Genomic DNA, 18,503 nt, shown 5'->3' with positions numbered 1-18,503 from the left:
TCCCCTTGTTCATTCACCATTGTTCCATTTTGGGGCCTTCTCTTTCCGTGACTTAACTTTTCCTTTCACTCAGAGACAAGAAATTCCCAGACTGAAGATTGCTCAAGATTGGTAAATCTTTGTGACATTGACAGCTCCAGCTCTACATATTATAAAAGGGGGCTCACTGTCAAGTTACGCATATCACCCTTTCCACTTACAGTCATGGCAAAAAGTGTTGTCAGTGACATACATTTTGTGTTTTGTAAAGTGTTCTGCTTCTGTATTTGTAGATTATTTTGCCACATTTTTCCATGGTGGATATCTTTAAATTAACATATTTTAAGTTTTAAAGGCGTTTATTGGCAAACACATAATATATGCAAAGAGTCAATATTTACATTGTTGAGCCTTGTTTTTCACAACCTCTGTAATTGGCTCTGGCATGCTGGGTGTTAGCTTAAGTGCCACATCCTTACTGATGGCATACGTCGCTTGTCTTATTAGTGCTATGATTTTATCACAATTTTAGGACTTCTAATTGTCCACTGAGGATTGACCACAGATTCTCCATATGGGATTGACATCTGATCATGCATAATAATCTATAATCAATGTGAATGAACACCACAGCATCTTAAACAGAAACTTTCCAAAAATTTTTCAGATAGGCTAAATTCAGATTGTCATAACATTACACAAAAAAAATGTTAATGTTACACTTCTGAGAACCTACAACAGTCTTCAAGTACACATTGTTCTGTGGTAAGAAAGTCTTTTTCAACAATTACACACTTCACGGTCACTTAAGCAGGGGATTGATCCCACTAGTTCCATTGCTTAATAACAGCTTCAAGAGAAGGTTTATTTTTTCTCTGGTCTGGTAAATTGCATTGACCTTCGCGATAAATGTACCACTAACAGCAGCATTTGCTTCATTACCATAAGAGCTCAGTAATTTGAGGGACATACCAATAAATCAGCTGCAGTGCATTTTTCTTACTGTTTTCCCAGGCACCAATTGTAATGCGGTCATGCGTTAATTTATCATCAGCCCCGCTGGAAAAGAGCCGTATATACTATCTGCTCCAGAAATTTCCCTTTTCGATCCATTACTCACTCAAGCCCTAATGTAGTTCATTTATCACTGGTTTATCCACTGATTAGTTTGCTGATATAAAATTGCATAATGTACCGAGATTCGTTCACCAAACTCAGACAAAAGGCTTGATTGCTTTGTAAGAAAAAATCATTTCAGGATTGGACAAGGAACGGTTCCTGAACATGGTCTAGCACATTTCTCAGACCTTTGCCAGTATTCTTATGGGATATTTGGTTTGACTTGGATATACTAGCGAGTCAGGACGGTTGAGGTTGAATGGATCATTTTACACCAATGAATCAAATTTTATCAAATTTTATGCAGTGTTCAACATTTTCGTGCACTTTTGTGAAACAAGAGTAACATTTTGTGGCTACTTTAGACATGACATTATTCAATTTTCAAGGGTTGTCGGCCCACTGAGGTCTGTATAGGAATTAAAAAATGATCTTGCAAAGAAACATCTGCTCTACAGTTTGTGTTAGAATACACTATAGTGCCTAAAAAGTGTGAAATCCACTGTTGTCCTTTTACGCATGGCACGACAACCACTGAAACAATAAGGCAAGAATTGTATGAACATCGTAAAGCATGAAGCACTTAGGAATTAAGTTGGCGAATACAATTACAGGTTACTTTAAAAATTATAGGACCCTAATTGGTTAGTTTTGCTGAGGTTTGTAGATCATTCCAGGTCTTTTGCACACGATAAGAATAGCTTAGTTTAATAGTATTGTTATTTGTTACACAGTGATGTGTGCAGCCAGTCAAAATGTGTCCAAATTACAAATCTAACAGCAGCTATATTTGTTATTGGAAATGTGCCTCATTAAGTCTGCACTCGATGGAGAATCAGATGAGTTTGCTATTCATTGTATTTAAGCATCCAGGGGATTGTAAAGGCTCAGTTAATTAGAAAAAGCTCTTTCGCTTCCAAAGAAATCACTATTTTTTGTAGTTAATGACTTTTGTTGGAAAAGTTGGTATAGCTTGTACAGCTGTTTGTTTTTGAATGTCGGGTTTGAAGCCAATTGACTAACACACAATGTTTCTATTGCGTCACAAATCACAACTTGCATTTACTCCAGAGAATGGAGTAGGGAATGTATGTTTGAGAAACAATTTCCTTCATTGTTTTGACTATAAAAAGCCTTTTTATACTATTGTTGGGAATAAGAGGTAACACTTGGTTGTATTTGTTAACATTAGTTAATACATTAAGTTACATGAACTTACAACAAACAAAATCCTTTTTCAAATGTTAGATTTTTAAAATCGATTTAATGCAGATATTAACATGAACTAATACAAATAGATGCTGTAAAAGTATTGTTCATTGCTCATATTTAGAAACATTATTTTGTCCTCCAAAAATTGCAATCTTACATTTTTGATAACTACTTTTCGCTTCAAAATTCCCTTTATAGTTGACTGTTGCCTTAATATTCTATAGTGATTTTGTTACGTTTGATTGTTCGCACAATAGCTTTTTAAAAATTTAGATTTTGTAACTATTACTGTATCTAGGACAGAAATTACAATATTTAAGCCATTGTCACAATTTTCACATGTGATTGAACTAGTCCCATTCCCCACACATATTCTTATCTTATTTTGACTTTGTGCATATAAATTCAGATCAAACTCATTTGTTTGGAAAGTTTCCTTTCTCTTCACCATGATGTCATGCACCATATGAGTCACTTATTATATTGTCAGCCGTAATATGAATTCCATTTGTGTTGCATCATTCTTCTAGCATGTAGTAACACAATCTCTACAATGTTTAAAAAAAACATTTTTGTTGTTTTTGTTGTTGTCAGTAGTTACATCTCTGCACATGGCTGCCCTGAAGCTCATGCTGCTTTTTGAAATGTTTGCACAATGCCTAAATAGTGGCTATTTCTCCTCAGAGGTGCTTGTCTAATTCTTTCCAGAACTCGATGTCTAAAGTTTTCCTCAAGTCTGGTTTTCATAAAGGAATTTAATGATATTGGCAATGCACACCATTGTACTTCAGGCTGTTCTGCCCTTACATTGTCACTCTTAACATCAAATATAATTTTTATACATGCCTTGCATTCCCTTTGGGCTGTGCGGCTGCGGTTTGATGACTGTTGGTGGACCGAAACATCAACGACTCATTAAAGCAGACGTAACACACGCAGTTTTTGCCAATCTAATATAAACCTTGAATGCCTATACAGTAGTATTGCATACTTTTAGGTTGATCACATTTATAAAAGACAGATACAGCTGTATCTTATTTCTGAAAACAGGTGAGCCCAGAGAAATACAGAGAAATACTATGTCATATGTCCTACTCGATTTTTTGACAAGTTGACCTTGTCAAGCATGAGAAGACAGCACGTTTAACATAGTAAAGAAGTCAGAATTCATGAAACACTGTGGCTCCCCCGCTTTAAAATAAAAATTAATGATGCTGCATTTTACAAATCAGACACATTTTATATAATCATAGACAGTAAACTCATCATTTTAAAGGGTAACTGACATTGAACATTAACAGACTAAATAACTATAGATTTTGCATTATAATGGGAAAATTGCTCTCAGGCGATTTTAAGTGTGACAGTAATTGCTTTGAAATATATTGTTGAGGCAGGTTCATAGTTACAAAGGGGTGTTTTGATGGCTGTAGCCACAGAGCTTTAAAGGGATGAATTTAGAGATATTTTAGTAGGTTGTCGAAAATCATGTTTATGAACTATCTAAAGCCAGAGTTAATCCTTGCTCTCCGGATCCCCGCTGCACTGCAACTCTCTTTTTAAGCCCTATTTACTTAACTAGTTGTGTCAGATAAAGATTTAAAAAAATTGTGATTATCTAAAGTGTACTCACGGAGAACCCTCTTCCAAAGTTGCATCCAACAAATAATTTTCCATTAATACGAAAACAATTAAACAAGATATGAGATAAGACAACCAACAGTTCTTGTATGACCAATCAACCAGTCAATGAACTTGACCTTATGATCTTACATTTTCAAAACCAATTTCTGAACATGTAGTGTAAATCACAGACGAATGTGTGTAGCCAATTGAAGACATCTGCAAATTTAAGCATTTTAATGAGCGATTTAGTGTAATTCTTCAGATGAATTGTCCTCTAGGGAAGCTTCAAAATTTATTTGCATTCTATTTATTAAGAAATACAAGAACTATTGTGCCGTCAAACAATCTTTTTGGAATCCTTGGGTTATCCTTTAAAATTTAGGGATGCTGCTGACTCTGAGACATTTGACAAAGTGTCACACACATTGAACTGGCAATGTTCTTTTTAAAAATCAAAATGTTTACAGCATTTATAATGTCTAGTATGCAAAATCAGATTTTTATCACAAATATCATTTACAATACATTTTTCAGGTGATAATCTAGTATAGGATTAGATATCTTCGCACACCTGAAACCTTGTATCTCCATATTTCATGATTTTTGTTGTTGTTGTTATGAATCATTATTATTACTCACCCTTTATGTTTGTCACTGGGTTTTGCAAATGTCTAACCAATACAAAGTATTCAAAGGTGCTTTGACAACCAACAATTTCCTGAAAAACATTACATTTTAACATCCAAAATAAAAAATAAATGTGGCGATCTAATAATTGTTAAAAACGATTATTTTTATATCTGACAGCCGACACATATTGAGTTATAACAACAGCAAAACATATTTTATGTGAGAAGAGAAAGAGTTTGCACAAAAATGTCAATTAAATTCCTCTAAACATGTTTAACATAAATTCAGATAAAAAAAGAAAGCACTAATCTTTTAGCCAAAATTTGCTTTTTTACCACCTGTTTGTTACCTCCTTTGTCCCTTTTCGTCCAAGACATTCTGTTCATGATTTTGTACTCACGAACAGGCTCCTGTACTCTATTCAGGACATATTAAGTCACAACATACAAATGTAAGATATTATACGCTGAGATGTGTTCCAGAGCTTTGAGAAAGTCTCCAGCATTTCTCCAAAATAAGAAAAAATCATTCAACACAATGCAGTCGATGTAAACAACGCAGTTGCGAGTCATTGAATAATAAACCCTGTAGTTTGTTCCTTCTTTCTAAACAGTGAAGACTGTGGTGTAAACAGCATATAATTACAAACACTGCCTTTCATTATCTCACAACTAATCCGCCCCACCCTTCACAAAACACAGAATTCATTACATTGTCTTGTTCCTAAGACATGTAAGAATCTTGTGTCACAGTAAACAAACAAGCTTTCGATCTTAAAGTCATGTTTAAATGTTTTGGTACTGTTTAGCTTATACAATTGTTTCTTTAATGTAAATCAATCTCGAAAGAAAAACATCAGATTCTAAAGCTTTAGCAGAAACATCAAACATACATCCGCCTACGTTACGTTATTTCGTTATTTCCGAGAAGATCAAAACCAGACCCTTGTCGTTGCCGTGGAGACACACAGTGATGACCTCGGCAAGCCAATCGGGGAAATGTTCAGAGTCCAACCGAGACAGAACAACATAAATCAGTGAAGTTTGCTGTGAGGTAATATGTTCCTAGTGCTCTGCTCGTCCCCGAATCACGCAATGTCTCATCCTACCCTTGCCCAAAGGTTCTGTTTAGTCTTTTCTACCCGACCCTCTCCTGAAAGACAGCTGGGGGCAGATTGGAACCTGATCCGCTGTGATTCAGAAAACATTAAAGGCATGTCCAAACAAACCTACGGAGTTTTCCTCTTCAGTCAATGGGAACCAAATGTTAGTTTGATCTTTGAGCCTTCTCTCGGATTCTTGGCTAAGTGTTGATATGCAAAGGGAATGTAGTGCGGCGTGACAGCGGGCAGCTGTGGTTTCCCGCTGGTAAGAAATGAAACGGTAGGATCATGACTAAGCCTTGGTTTATTGAAACGCTTGTAGAAATTCAAAGGGAGACAATTTCTCTCCAGCAAATAAACATGAGAAACATTATCTGAGATGATCCGTGAGAGCCTATGATAAGAAGCATATCTGCACCCTTAATATAAGTGATAATAACCTCTGATGCTAAAGATAAAGCAATGTTTTAAAAGTCTACAATCTAGTTCACAATCTGAAATTTCTCCAGCATTGCACATGAATCGTCCTTTAATAGCTATTTATGTGCCACGTTTGTTCAAAAGTTAAGTGCGGTGTGGACGCATCTCTTGCGTTCCTGGACTTCTTGGCTTCCTGCGTCCTCCTCAATGAGCTCCATGAGGAGTCCTCGTAGCTGCTGTCTCACCGCCCGCCTGCGGCCCGTGTCCTCCCCGCTTTCCATTTCTCCGCATTCTTGCACGGCTCTCTGTAGCTCCACCTGCAGGGGGAGCCCTGCTTTCTCACCGAGGAGCGTGGGAGAAAACCAAGACCTGAAGATCTTCTCACAGATCACCTGCAGAAAGAAAGAGACACGATAAAGAGCCGTGACAGGTATCGAGCCCAAAAGGAAAGCATCGGTACGGATGAGGGAAGCGGCCATTAGTGCCATCCCGGTCTCGTTTCATCATGTCCGGAGCAATCATCGGCCGCATTCGCTTTACGTGCCGTTTCAAAGGGACTCGAGATGTGATGGTCTACTCGACCCATTGGCCTTAACGATACAAAGCCCTTATTGTTCTGAATGGCAGGCCATACAATGGGAAGGTAGAGGTCACTATGGGTTGTGTTAAGTGATCGGGGATGGAGAGATGGGCTCTGTCTCAGCCACATGCGGTCCAGGGTTGGAATTGGTTTCATGAAGCTATAGCTCGTCTGTTAGCTTGCTCTCCTTAAAGAGAGTTGGCATTGACAACAGGTGTTGACTACCAAAACACGCAACTGACTGATGAAAGAGGTTGCGTGACAAGGACGAAGCATGGGACTCGGGATTTTTTAATTGGTGAAGACATTTAGTTTCAAAACATGCTTTTTACATAACAGAAAGGCGCCTTTTGGAAAAACATGGTTATGTATCACAATTCCGATGAAATTATTCTGTCATATATTATAGACAACATCAATTAAAGGATTTTTCTGAGTTTATATGATAGGGCTGCAAAGAATTTATTTTAAAAATCTTAATGTACATATAAGCTTAAGTTGTACGTGTGTTTAATTTTTTGTAGTTTGCCAAAATCTATTTTCTTTTAGATTTTTTCTTTATTTACCTGCGTGAGGTTAAATGCTCAGATTGTTTTACTGCAGTGTTTATTGGAGTCTGAATGGAGTTGTAGATCAGTGATGGTCAACATAGCCTTATTCATTTGATTGTGGACTTAAGTCAATGTACTGTAATGTTTATCACAATTTACATTTTATAGAGGTTTCATCTGAGGCACGCGCTTGGTGTCAACTTCTGGCGTTAGCTTGGCATTAACTTCTGTGTTTGGTTATAATATAACAATTTATTTTATGTTTAATATAAATCTATAGTAATATTTTATTGTATATTAATTTTATTACATTTAAAAAATATATATTTTATTATTTCCGAAGGTCCACCTGAAGAACGTTTCTATTCTATTCTATTCTGATTTCCTCTGTAAGGTGGAGAGAATAACAAGAAACCTTGGTGCAAACAGCATTTCTAGACACTTTTCAGTGGCACAGTAGCACCCAGTTGCTGCTTACTGCTCTGCACAACAATAAATAAACAACATTTTATGACAACTTTTTGGTTTAGCTAAAGGAGATGGTTTTGCCGGTTGCTTTTTGAAGACATAACAATGAACTTTAATTTGTGTTACTCGCTCGTTGCGTTCCTTCAGTTTGGTCAGCCCTGTTAACCCCCATTGTGTCGGAAAGCAGTAATGATGGTGCTATCTGATTCCCATCAGCGTTATCATGAACTATTAACATTCCTTGCATTTTTGTTGCCAGTGTTTACAGCTCAAGAACAATTGTCTACTCTGGGCTGTTTTACAAGACTTTTCCAAAACAAAGTCATTTACTGTTCTTTAAACCAGCACATTAACGCAAACATATTACTAATTACAGCCCATAAAATTATAAGGTACTGGAATGTACAATCATAGCTGGAAGCCGTGACATAATTGTGGTGTTATTCACTGATAAAGAGATGCATTAACATATGACAGTCACAGTAAGAAGTGGCACCCTCACCTGAAGGTTGCTGTTTTTGCGTTTCGAGCCACATCTGTTTTTACTCTTGTCACACTTGGAGACACAGTCGAAGAAGTTGCAGTCGTTGTCACTGGTGCAGTTCTGCTCAAGTATGTCTCTCATTTTAGGCTCAAAAAAAGCCATGTCCACATCTATTGCTACCACCTGACCGATTACAAAATACATTCATATTAAATATATAGAATTTCCCACGTATAATTGTATGTGTAGGCTTTAAGTTTATTTTTCTGAATAGTATCCAATCATTTTAGGGCATAACATAACCATTATACATTTAAATGTGAAAATCTGAGTTTCATTCCCACCTCAGACATTCAGATCCCTCAATATTTACTAAACGTACTGTTCCATATATACATAACCTCTGTGAAGTCTCTCTGAACTAAAAATTCTCTATACAACTAATAAAATTCACATTCACCAAGCATTGACAAAGCTGTTTTAGGTTAGTACATGCCGAGCTCTTTGTTTCATTTGAATATTAATGAGACATTGTGCATTGCATAACAACTTGCGCACAGGGAGGCTCGGCATAGATTTAAGAATTACATGCACATTGTCAAAAGGCTTTTTGAACATCTACACTTGATAGATGGGTGTCATAGCATCACACGCTGTATAAATAGGAACTGTCAAATGACAGTTGTTGTTTACAGTAGCAAACATTACAGAGTTAAAACCCACAGAATGAGCCGTCTCTAATCTCAGTCTTGACGGCTTTACTGGAACATGACTGAATGTCTAATGCAAAGTATTTACTGTCTATAAATATTGATCTCAATTTAAATCATGTTACACGACTTATGAGTAAACATATTCAAAACTCATTTTATTGAGTTTTCTCCCCTGCCAAAATAATATTTTAATAAATAAAGATTTAATAATAATCTTTTGTGTCCATGAGGTATTGTTAATATACTTATGAGGACTTAAAAATTGATAAACAATTGCTATATGTTATAAATCATGTATGCTATGATTGCTATAATTAACTTTTAGTTTGGATATTAACAACTGCAGTTCAGAAAAGGAGTTTTGCTTTGTTTTAAAAAAAATTAAGGAAGCTTTTTGATCACTTGTCTATCCATTTAAACACTACTATACATGCACTACTGTACTGTTATTGTATTGGAAAATCACAACGTAAAACCATAAGACAATAATTATTTGATTTTGAATTTAATACAAATATAATGATACTATATATTTTAAAAATAGGACTATAATTTGCATCCTTTATCTTTTTTATGTTTAATATATTAATAATCACCATTTAAAATTGATACATGTCACTACTGTCCTTCTGAAACCATGAATCTCCATATTTTTCAATTTTTTTCCATAAATCATCATTATTACTCACACTTTAGGTTTGTCACTGGGTTTAGCAAACATCTAAGTATCAAAAAAATTAACAAAAAGTGCTTGTCAACTTTGACCACAATATTTAATAATTTCAAAAGTACAGTGTTTCCATTTCCTGAAAAACAGTGAATACAAGGTTTTGGAAGGACAGCGACGATACGAAACATATTGAATAACAACCTTATGGTCTAATCTATTACTGGTGTTTACTCACCGTCAGGTCCTTCCTGATAGCAAAGTTCTCTGGTTTGATATCACAGAGATGTAAGCGATGGGCAAAGTCGTTCTCAAAATGCTCCACCATCTCTAAAAAGCTCAAGGCCACCCGGGGCACCATATCTCTTGCTGTTAGCCTCCTCTCCCTTCCGCTCCATGGGCTCGGTGAAGGGTTGAGTGAAAGCTCCTCCAAAGAAAAGATATGTTGGTCCCACGCGTGTCCAGCAGCCAAGAACTCCACTGCGTAAAAGTGACCGCAGGAGCCCAGAATCTTGGCCACGTGATGGGTTAAATCTTGCAGTACCCGGAGGAAAGTATACTCCTCTTGTTGAAGGAGAGCCCAGAGCGAGGCCAGCTCAGCTCGCGAATAAGTCCGCTCTTTCTCCTTCAGCCTCTGGCCCCACAACCGGGGCAGTGTCAGGTTAGTTCCCGTCTCCAGGCCGAGTGAGTTCTTGATCTCCAGGGTGGCGTAGAAGATGACATCCAGGGGCGAGAGCTCTTCCTCGCCACCCGCTCCTCCTGCAGCGTCCTGATAATCAAGCAGAGCTAACGCCTCGTAGGAGGAGAAATTTTCCAGCTTGGATTTGAGCACGACAGGCACCCCACGCCAGTTGGCGGCCATGACCTTCTTGCCGTTCTCGTAATAAAGGCAGCGTTTGTATTCCACTTGACCGGCCACGCAGAGGTCTTCGCAGAGGTCGCCAGTCAGCACTCCCTGATGATAGTCATTACACTGAAACACAGACACATAACTGTACATCAGCTAGCCGAGGCAAACAACACTCTTACTATTGAATATACATTACTTACAGAAACAATTTTTTTACATTAAAGTATAGGTTTGTGTTATGAAGATGATGCTCAAATACTGTAAAAGTTGACAGTTAATAATGATGGATTAGTAAGAAGGTAAGTTTATTAAGGATCACTTTATTAAGCCTTATTTTAGGGTTGCATGGGCAGAACATTCTTTCAACAAACTAACAACCACCAAGAGCACCTTAGCAAGGATAAAAATCTGAAAACCATTGGGAACACTTTTGTTTACTGTGAAATATTGATGCCTGTGGAACCACTGGTTCCAATGTATAATAAAATGTATTTATTACTTTTGAAGATCACGTCAACCCAAGAATTATAAATTGCGGGGTAAAAATGTTCCCTTTTACCAAGGAAATGCAGAAAGCTTCAAAGGGATTTTAGGACTTTAATAGCACTTAAAAAAGAATAATGCACATTAATTTCACGCTTATTAAGGTGGATTTCTACAGACTCTTAATTGTTTTTTTATTTTGTCTTAATTACAATTTTTACATTTTGTATTCTATCATATTGACCGAAAGTCTACAATCAAGTGTATTGAATTCTACTGTACATCCCCAGATTTCTTATATTTAATTTATGTTTTATGATGCGTCTCCACAGTGTGACTCATTTCATTTGCTTTAAATGAATGCACAGTGTATTTAATGAATGCAATCTTAATTCAATCTCATATAACACTTATTGGATATATGCCTGTGTCGAGATATGTTTCCAAAGCCATCTGTCAGCATCTTTTAATTCAATGCATAAAATTTGCTAATTTAATCCCAACAATGATTATTACTACAGTTCTTCTTTTTCTTGCTTTTCCCTTCTGCCATAAAAAACGAGCGAGTTATGAGTTGCCTCGGCAGTCTGCTCATATGTCAGTTTAGGGAGCCAAGGGCCCCGGGGTGATCTAGAGAGACTCCACCGCAAAACCTCCTCTGCCACCTTCCAAAGTAAACAGCTGTCATCTGTATTCAGTCCTGAGCTGGACCGGGCAGTTAATGGTCCTTCCTGATCTTAGTGATATGTTTTCCTTATCATTATCCATCATAGTGGTTTATTGAATGGTCTTGCCTAAAAACATGTCAACTGTGTTTTAAAAAACAGCCCTAGCCATGACCTTGTATTCATAATTCATAAAACCTAAAAATGACTTTAATCTTAACATCATACATTTGTGCTGATTAAACTTGCTTGGCTTTAGATGGCAATGAAAACACTTGATTTTTACAGTTTCTAAAGTCAATGCGACAGATTCTTGCTTGTGCAAAAGTTAAATCATGTTTTTTTGGTGTTTGAAGTGGCTGCTTTCCCAAGTCAGAAGTTTTGCTTATCGTTCGCCTGACAAAAATAGCACACCCTTTTCTAGACAAACCGGACGATTTGAAAAATAATGAGTTTAATACCTAAAGTCACAGTTGTCATTAGTAATAATAAATCGGGGCTATCAAATGATTAATCGCGATGAATCGCATCCAGAATAAACGTTTGTTTACCAGGACACATATTCTTCATTGATAAAACAAACCACTCCCATATTTTAAATGTTAACATCATCAGAAATGTACAAACATGCTATCTTATGTGTGTCTTTGTGCTCTGGCCACACTGAATAAGAAGTATGTGTTTCTGTCAGCATGACCGCTGGATTGCAAACAAAGCAATGAATTATGACATACGACTCGAGCTTCCTCTGATCTGTGTTCCGTGTGTTCCTTGCCTCCACGCATTCATCTTCAAATCTCTGTACACATTGACTGCATTATCTGTACTGAACACACAAACACAGAGACTGAGATTTAGGGCGGCCATTCATCCTGAATATGTCCAGACCTTGTGGTGGGAAAGTTTACATGCAAACGGGAGCTAAAAACAACTGTTGTCCCATCTGATGCAAGGCTGGAAAAATGTAGGGAATTAAAGTGGATGTGTGGAATTTGGCAGGAAAGGATAGAGTGTAAAAAAACATTGGCCTTGACCAGATGCCCTGGTGTGACCACATGATGGCTCTTTATCCCACACAAATACAGCGTGAGGCCCGCGAGAGGGTCTATGTTTAGCCCCCTGATAACAAACCTCTGAGATTTACACTACCATATTCAGACAAGCTAATGTTAAAACTACCAACTGGGAGTATGTTGAGTCATTTGTATCACTAAATTGAGGCTTAAAGGATTTTAATAAATCTCATTCTGTATTTAAGCTCTCTAAACAAATATAATATCTCTGTAAAAAACAACTTACTGTAACTTAAAAGCATCTTCAATGGGTACTAAGGATGTGAAATGAGAAAAACCATATTTATTTTATTCGAGCATCTAAGGTTATGATAAGAGACCCTAGCGGACATCTTCTTTTTCTGTTGCCCATAGGCTGGATTGCCATCTGTGCTCTTGCTGGTGAGTGTCGGCATGTTAAGAATGTCTGCATCACTCCATCTCTTTCACCAGAAACTCACTTAAATAACCCAGAAAGTTCAAAGAAGGCAGTTGTCTGCCATATGGTGTCTCATATGTCTTAGATAACCATATTTCGCACAAAGTGACTTGCAACTGTACCATAGTCATTTTTTTGATCATATTGATTCAATTTGAATCCACAGGTGTGGCATTGTTACAGACATCTGATCAAGAAAAATATCAAAATATCACAACTAGAAGTACTGTAAAAACAGAGCTGTTTAATAACCATACAAACAACCTAACAAACTTAAAATGATTTGCATGAGTTTGCCTCTTGCTTTTAACAAAAATGCCTCATTTTATATTTTGTCATGCAATGCAATTACATTCAAACATTTTTGTTTCATGTCTTAATACAGTACTTTGTGTTTATTGTTTAAAAAATGGAAATTAATATCATCCACAAAGATCCAAACCATATGTTACCAATAGACCGTTTCATCGCACGTGCGCCCCTGACCCACAGATAACTTCCAGTTTGTTTTGTCTAATAATATAACTATTTTTATTAAATGTATATCAATATTAATTTATTTTATTATTCAACTGTATTATAATTGTATTAAAAACTCTATTGCACTCTATTGCTTGTGAATGTGTACCGGAAGTTAGGTGTGGGTCACAAAAGAGCGCAGTAACGTTTGTTTATTTTGTTAAGATGAAACCGTCTATACGTGTATTTTTACCTATAGTGGAGACATTGATTTGGAAAACAGCTCATTTATCTATTTTTGGAAGTGGAAACTCAGAATGTGTTGTGTGAGGGGTAGGTTTAAGTTTGGAGGATATGTAGTCATATACAGCATAGAGGATGTTTTGTTAATGAAACATCCCCATAAAAATGGAAATCTTCAATTCTATTCATGCTTATTTTTACAGCGCTTTTCAAAGTTTACACTATTGCAAAGCAGCTTTACACAAGGGCACAATATTAAGAAACACATAAGGCACAAACAGTAAAAAAATTATGCAAAAAATAAATAAATTTGGAATCATTTTTATAGTCAGGAGCTGACATCATCTGACCAAATACTTTTGTAATAATAATTTTTTGATATATGAAAAGCGGCAATGTCTTCTGTATCATTTAATATATTGAACTATATTAGCAATGTATTCTATATAATTTTTGTTTTCTATATATATTAGCAGTTAATATATAAAAAAATATATTTTCTTTGTGTAAAGTTAGTCCTGAAGCACTTCATATGTCAGTTTTCCGAAAAATGTTTTTTTCTAATTTCACATGAATGAAGTCATTAAGAAGTTTGTTTAACGTTTAAATCAGTTTGTACATGTTCTGTTCATTGTATTTTGTGCAAACGTTGGTTTACAAAAAATAAAGAAAGTGCTTCATAAACAGTACATCCTCCAAAATGTCTATAACAGTCACATTAAACAAATAAGGTCCTCTGTGGATTGATATTAATGATAAAAAGAGAAGCAAGAAATCGTCTCTAGAACAATGAACGTTACATTAAAGTCTCTCAGGTTGGTGGGTCATGTCCATCTACCACATGGAGGACCATCTGTGCTTAACCCTCACATAAGAATATAAGCATGAAATGAACCTGTGCAGAAGAGCACCATTATAAAGAGCAGTTATGTTCTTTCTATGATACCGTGCCAAGAATCCTGTAACATATAGGTCTCATTGAGCAGGTGACAGATGGCATGGCTGATTAAAAAAAGGTCTTGTGTAATTCAGACAACAATTGCGCAAAGGTTCTCAGCCCCATGCTGGGAGAAACCATAAACAGTTTACTCTTATTTGTTTATTGCAGAGCTGAACCTCGTACAAAAGCTAACTGTTTGGCAGACTATCAGAATGTTTTACAGCTCATCAGCCGAGAAGTTGGATTAAGTGTTTAGGAATTTGAATGATGGAAAACTTCCACAATTGCTTTTGGTGTACAAAAAAATCCTACTGTGAATATTAAGCTTTGCAGATTTTGCTTTGCATACATAAGAAGAACGTCTTTCATTATTATTACACTCATTACTGTCGTATTAACATTAAATATTACTATTTCTTTTTTATGAGCATCTTTATCACAGAGTGTGTGGTCATAGAAGGAAGTGAAAGCTTTACTCCAGCAAGGATATTACTCACTTGATGATTTTCCAAACAAATATCGGACGTGACTTATGAGAACAGCGCTATCACTGCAGTGTAATCCAATACAGAGCACATGATAAACCCATCAAAATTCAATAACGTTTGGCGTCCTGTATTTTAACCATTGTAAATTCATCAATGAGATCATTTTGGGATCAATGCGAGAGGAATTTTGCCTTTCAATGTAGGACAGGAAAGGCCTAAATCACTTACACAACCATTTCATAAATCATTCTGAATGTCTTACCAAAACAAGCAGATTATATATTTTTGTCACTTGTGCTTTAAAATTCTTACCACACGTTGCTTGTTATGTTGTTATGAGCTACAGGAAGAAAAAAATTCTGCTTCCAACTGTCTCGATACAGATATACTAACACAGTATCTAATACTGACACAAAATACTTAATAGACCTTCATGTGGTTATTGGTGGACATTATACTGTTTTTATCAACATAGCTGTTAAACGTGGTTCTGAAAAGAATTCACAAACTATTTAAGGAAATGTGGATTTGAATACGGCCCAACAATGACGGCATCCTTTAAGTCATTGCCAAAATGACAATTACCCTTGTTTGTGTCTCCACCCAGTCATCATCAGTGCTGTCATTCCACTGACTGCAGCTGTTTGAAGTCAGACTAAAGTTCTATGATTTTCAGATTTTACACACTTGAATCAAAACGGTGCTTTCCATACATTTACACATTTGGCAGACGCTCTTATCCAAAGCAACTTACATTGCACTTTCCTATACATTTGTTTCTAAGTATGTGCAATCCCCTGGGATCGAACCCATGACCTTGCTCTTACAACTGAGCTACATGAAAGCTGAAACTTAATATACTGGCGTTAGTTGATTCAGAGTTTTTTCCTTTCTGCAAAAGACTCAAGTTAAATGTAAGTCATAAGTTAAAAAGATTTGAAATGAAAGAGCCTTGTAATATATACATGCACAGAAAAAATTAAGAGACCATTGCAAATTTTTATTTAATCAGTATTTTTAGATGTATTGTGGCCATTTCAGTCCAGTGTCTGCTGAGTTTTAACAAGATCAAACCTCGGGAGTGACATAAAGTCATCCAACAGTGATGTGAAAGACTGTGAAAAGAGAAGAGACTGTGATGTGAAAGACTTTCGTGTCACTATATCATTTCTCAAAGAATTGCATTAGTATTTGTATACGTCTCATTATAAATGTATGTATAATTGTATAATACAACTGTATACATACCATTTCAAAATTAATACACTGTATTTGTAGGTATTGTATGTGTTTAAGTGCAATGATCATGTTTGTTCCATTCTGTGAATTACAGTCAATATTTCTCCCAAATTTTAAACAAAAACATTGTATCTATTTGCATTTATTTCCAGAAAATAAAAAGTGGAGAAACAAGTGAAAATAACAGAAGGTAGGCTCTGTATTTTTTTCAGACCTCAAATACTGCAAAGAAAAAACAAGTTTAAATCCACTTTAAGCAATACAACAGTTATATTTGTACATGTATTTAGGAAAAGTAAAAAAAAATGTGTATGTGATAATACTGTTCGTTTTATGAATCACTGTTGGAAGACTTTATGTCAGGTTAAAGTTTAACAGACACTGGACTGAAATGGCCACAATACATCTAGAAATGCGGATTTAATAAACATTTGCATTGGTCTCTTAATTTTTTCTGTGAATATATATATTACAAGGCACTTTCATTTCAAATCCTTTTTAACTTATAGTCTTTTGCAAAAAACAGAAAGGAAAAAGCTCTGAATCCACTTACACTTGCAAATTAAGCTTCAGTAACATCAATTGCCATGCAAAGAGTTTCCGACTAACTGTCAGTTTTTTTATGAGAAGAGGCTGCAATTATCTCTCAGACCCTGTTAAAGACCACCAGGAACGGTTTTGCGGTTCACGATGTGGCAACAAACAAAATGTTCCTTCAGCACTCACTTGACATCTTGTAATCCACAAGTTCAATAAGAGCTTTAGGTATCCCCTGAGGAGCAATGCATAATCTTTTAATAGAGGCCTGATATTGCCGCAACCCATAATTCAACGCTTGATTTATGTAATCCTGCAGTATGAAACGCTTTGTTTTATTTGATGAAAAGTTTAGAACGAATTTAAGCGAGTTTTTAATTTTTAGCCAATCAATATTTTAAGAGTCTAAAAAAAAGTAAAAATTTTCAATTTTTCCTTCCACATTTTAATCTACCTGCCTACATATTCCACAATCCAAGCGAATCCAGACAAGTACTTTGCACTAGTAATTTGTTGCCTCTTGTTTTTCCTCAAGCAAGACTGACAAGTTATAATACAAGTCTGTTTCTTAAAACAATAACTACTTTGCATCTTACTACAAGTAAAATTATCTAACATGCGCTCATCTTTTCATACAACTGAATAAAGTTCAAAATTAGCTTTACCACCCTCTGCAGAATCTGTTTGCTCTTGTCGTCGGTGCAGAAGTCAGAGAACATATTTCTGTGAACGAACACCAGGCTGTTGAGGAACAGCCAGGAGACCAGCCAGACCAGAACGACAACCAGTGCGCTCCTACGGCACACCTTCACCCCCAGCCACCTGAGGACGCAGCCCCCGCGGGCCGACCCCAGGGCCCCGCGCAGGGACCGCCGCATCTGGGACCCCTTCCCTCAGGAGTCTGCTGGAGCTGCGAATCTTCCTCACCGTTTCTTCCCCGGACATCTGTGGTGGTTTTGTTGAGGATATCTGCCCTGTTGCTCTTCTCTGGGGTCCGTGTCAGCGGTTAACCTCCTGCCTTCTTCTGGGGGGGCTCGCATGCCTGGTCGCGCCGTACTGTTAAGCGGAGCGGCTTGCGGATCTCTGTCGCCCAGCTTCCTCTCTGCCTTCCTGCATTTGTGTTGTGAATGAAGGAGGCAGGCAGTGGTGTGTGGAGAAAGTCTCAGAGTCTGGCCCAGATTGCTTGACTGTCTTTCAGTCTCATTTCAGCACTTCATTTCCCACAAGTTGTCCTTCGGCGACTCACCTTTTTCTGAACGCTTAATGTGTTTCTCAGTCTTCTCCAACGTCTTGAATTCTGTCTTCCACCTACTCCCCTTGTCTTCTCTCTGATTCTGGCTCTCAATTCCCTCTCTCTCTCTCTCTCTCTCTCTCTATACAACACTCCACCTTTTTTCCCTTTGCCTCCCGCCCCCTTCTTGAGCGCTTGCCTCCTCTGGGTCGCCTTCTTCTCTGTTTCCAAGGCAGCGAGGCCTTTCCTGCCGGCGCACAGACCACTCCTGGGCTGCGGTGTTGTGCGAGCTCTGCCAAATGCTTGTGCCAACCGCGGCAGACTCG

General features: G+C 36.9%; 1 protein-coding gene across 2 annotated transcripts; it reads right to left on the bottom strand.

The window, feature by feature from the left end:
- Positions 1–5,954: 5,954 nt before the first annotated feature.
- Positions 5,955–18,266, bottom strand: dipk1c (divergent protein kinase domain 1C). 2 transcript variants are annotated; one of them, XM_056738859.1, is made up of 4 exons: positions 17,612–18,266; positions 9,790–10,524; positions 8,190–8,354; positions 5,955–6,480 (listed from the first exon to the last, which is right to left on the bottom strand). In XM_056738859.1, the coding sequence occupies exons 1-4, from the start codon at positions 17,822–17,824 to the stop codon at positions 6,226–6,228; spliced, it is 1,368 nt and encodes a 455-aa protein (XP_056594837.1). In that variant the 5' UTR covers positions 17,825–18,266; the 3' UTR covers positions 5,955–6,225. The 2 variants fall into 2 exon arrangements, with proteins under 2 accessions (XP_056594837.1, XP_056594838.1); XM_056738860.1 differs by having other exon boundaries at positions 17,874–18,266.
- Positions 18,267–18,503: the final 237 nt, after the last annotated feature.

The sequence above is a fragment of the Triplophysa dalaica genome, chromosome 23 (genome assembly GCF_015846415.1).
Source record: "Triplophysa dalaica isolate WHDGS20190420 chromosome 23, ASM1584641v1, whole genome shotgun sequence".
NCBI classification, from domain to species: Eukaryota; Metazoa; Chordata; class Actinopteri; order Cypriniformes; family Nemacheilidae; genus Triplophysa; species Triplophysa dalaica.
Note: the sequence above shows the minus strand (reverse complement) of the source record. Positions and strands in the feature narration are given on the sequence as shown.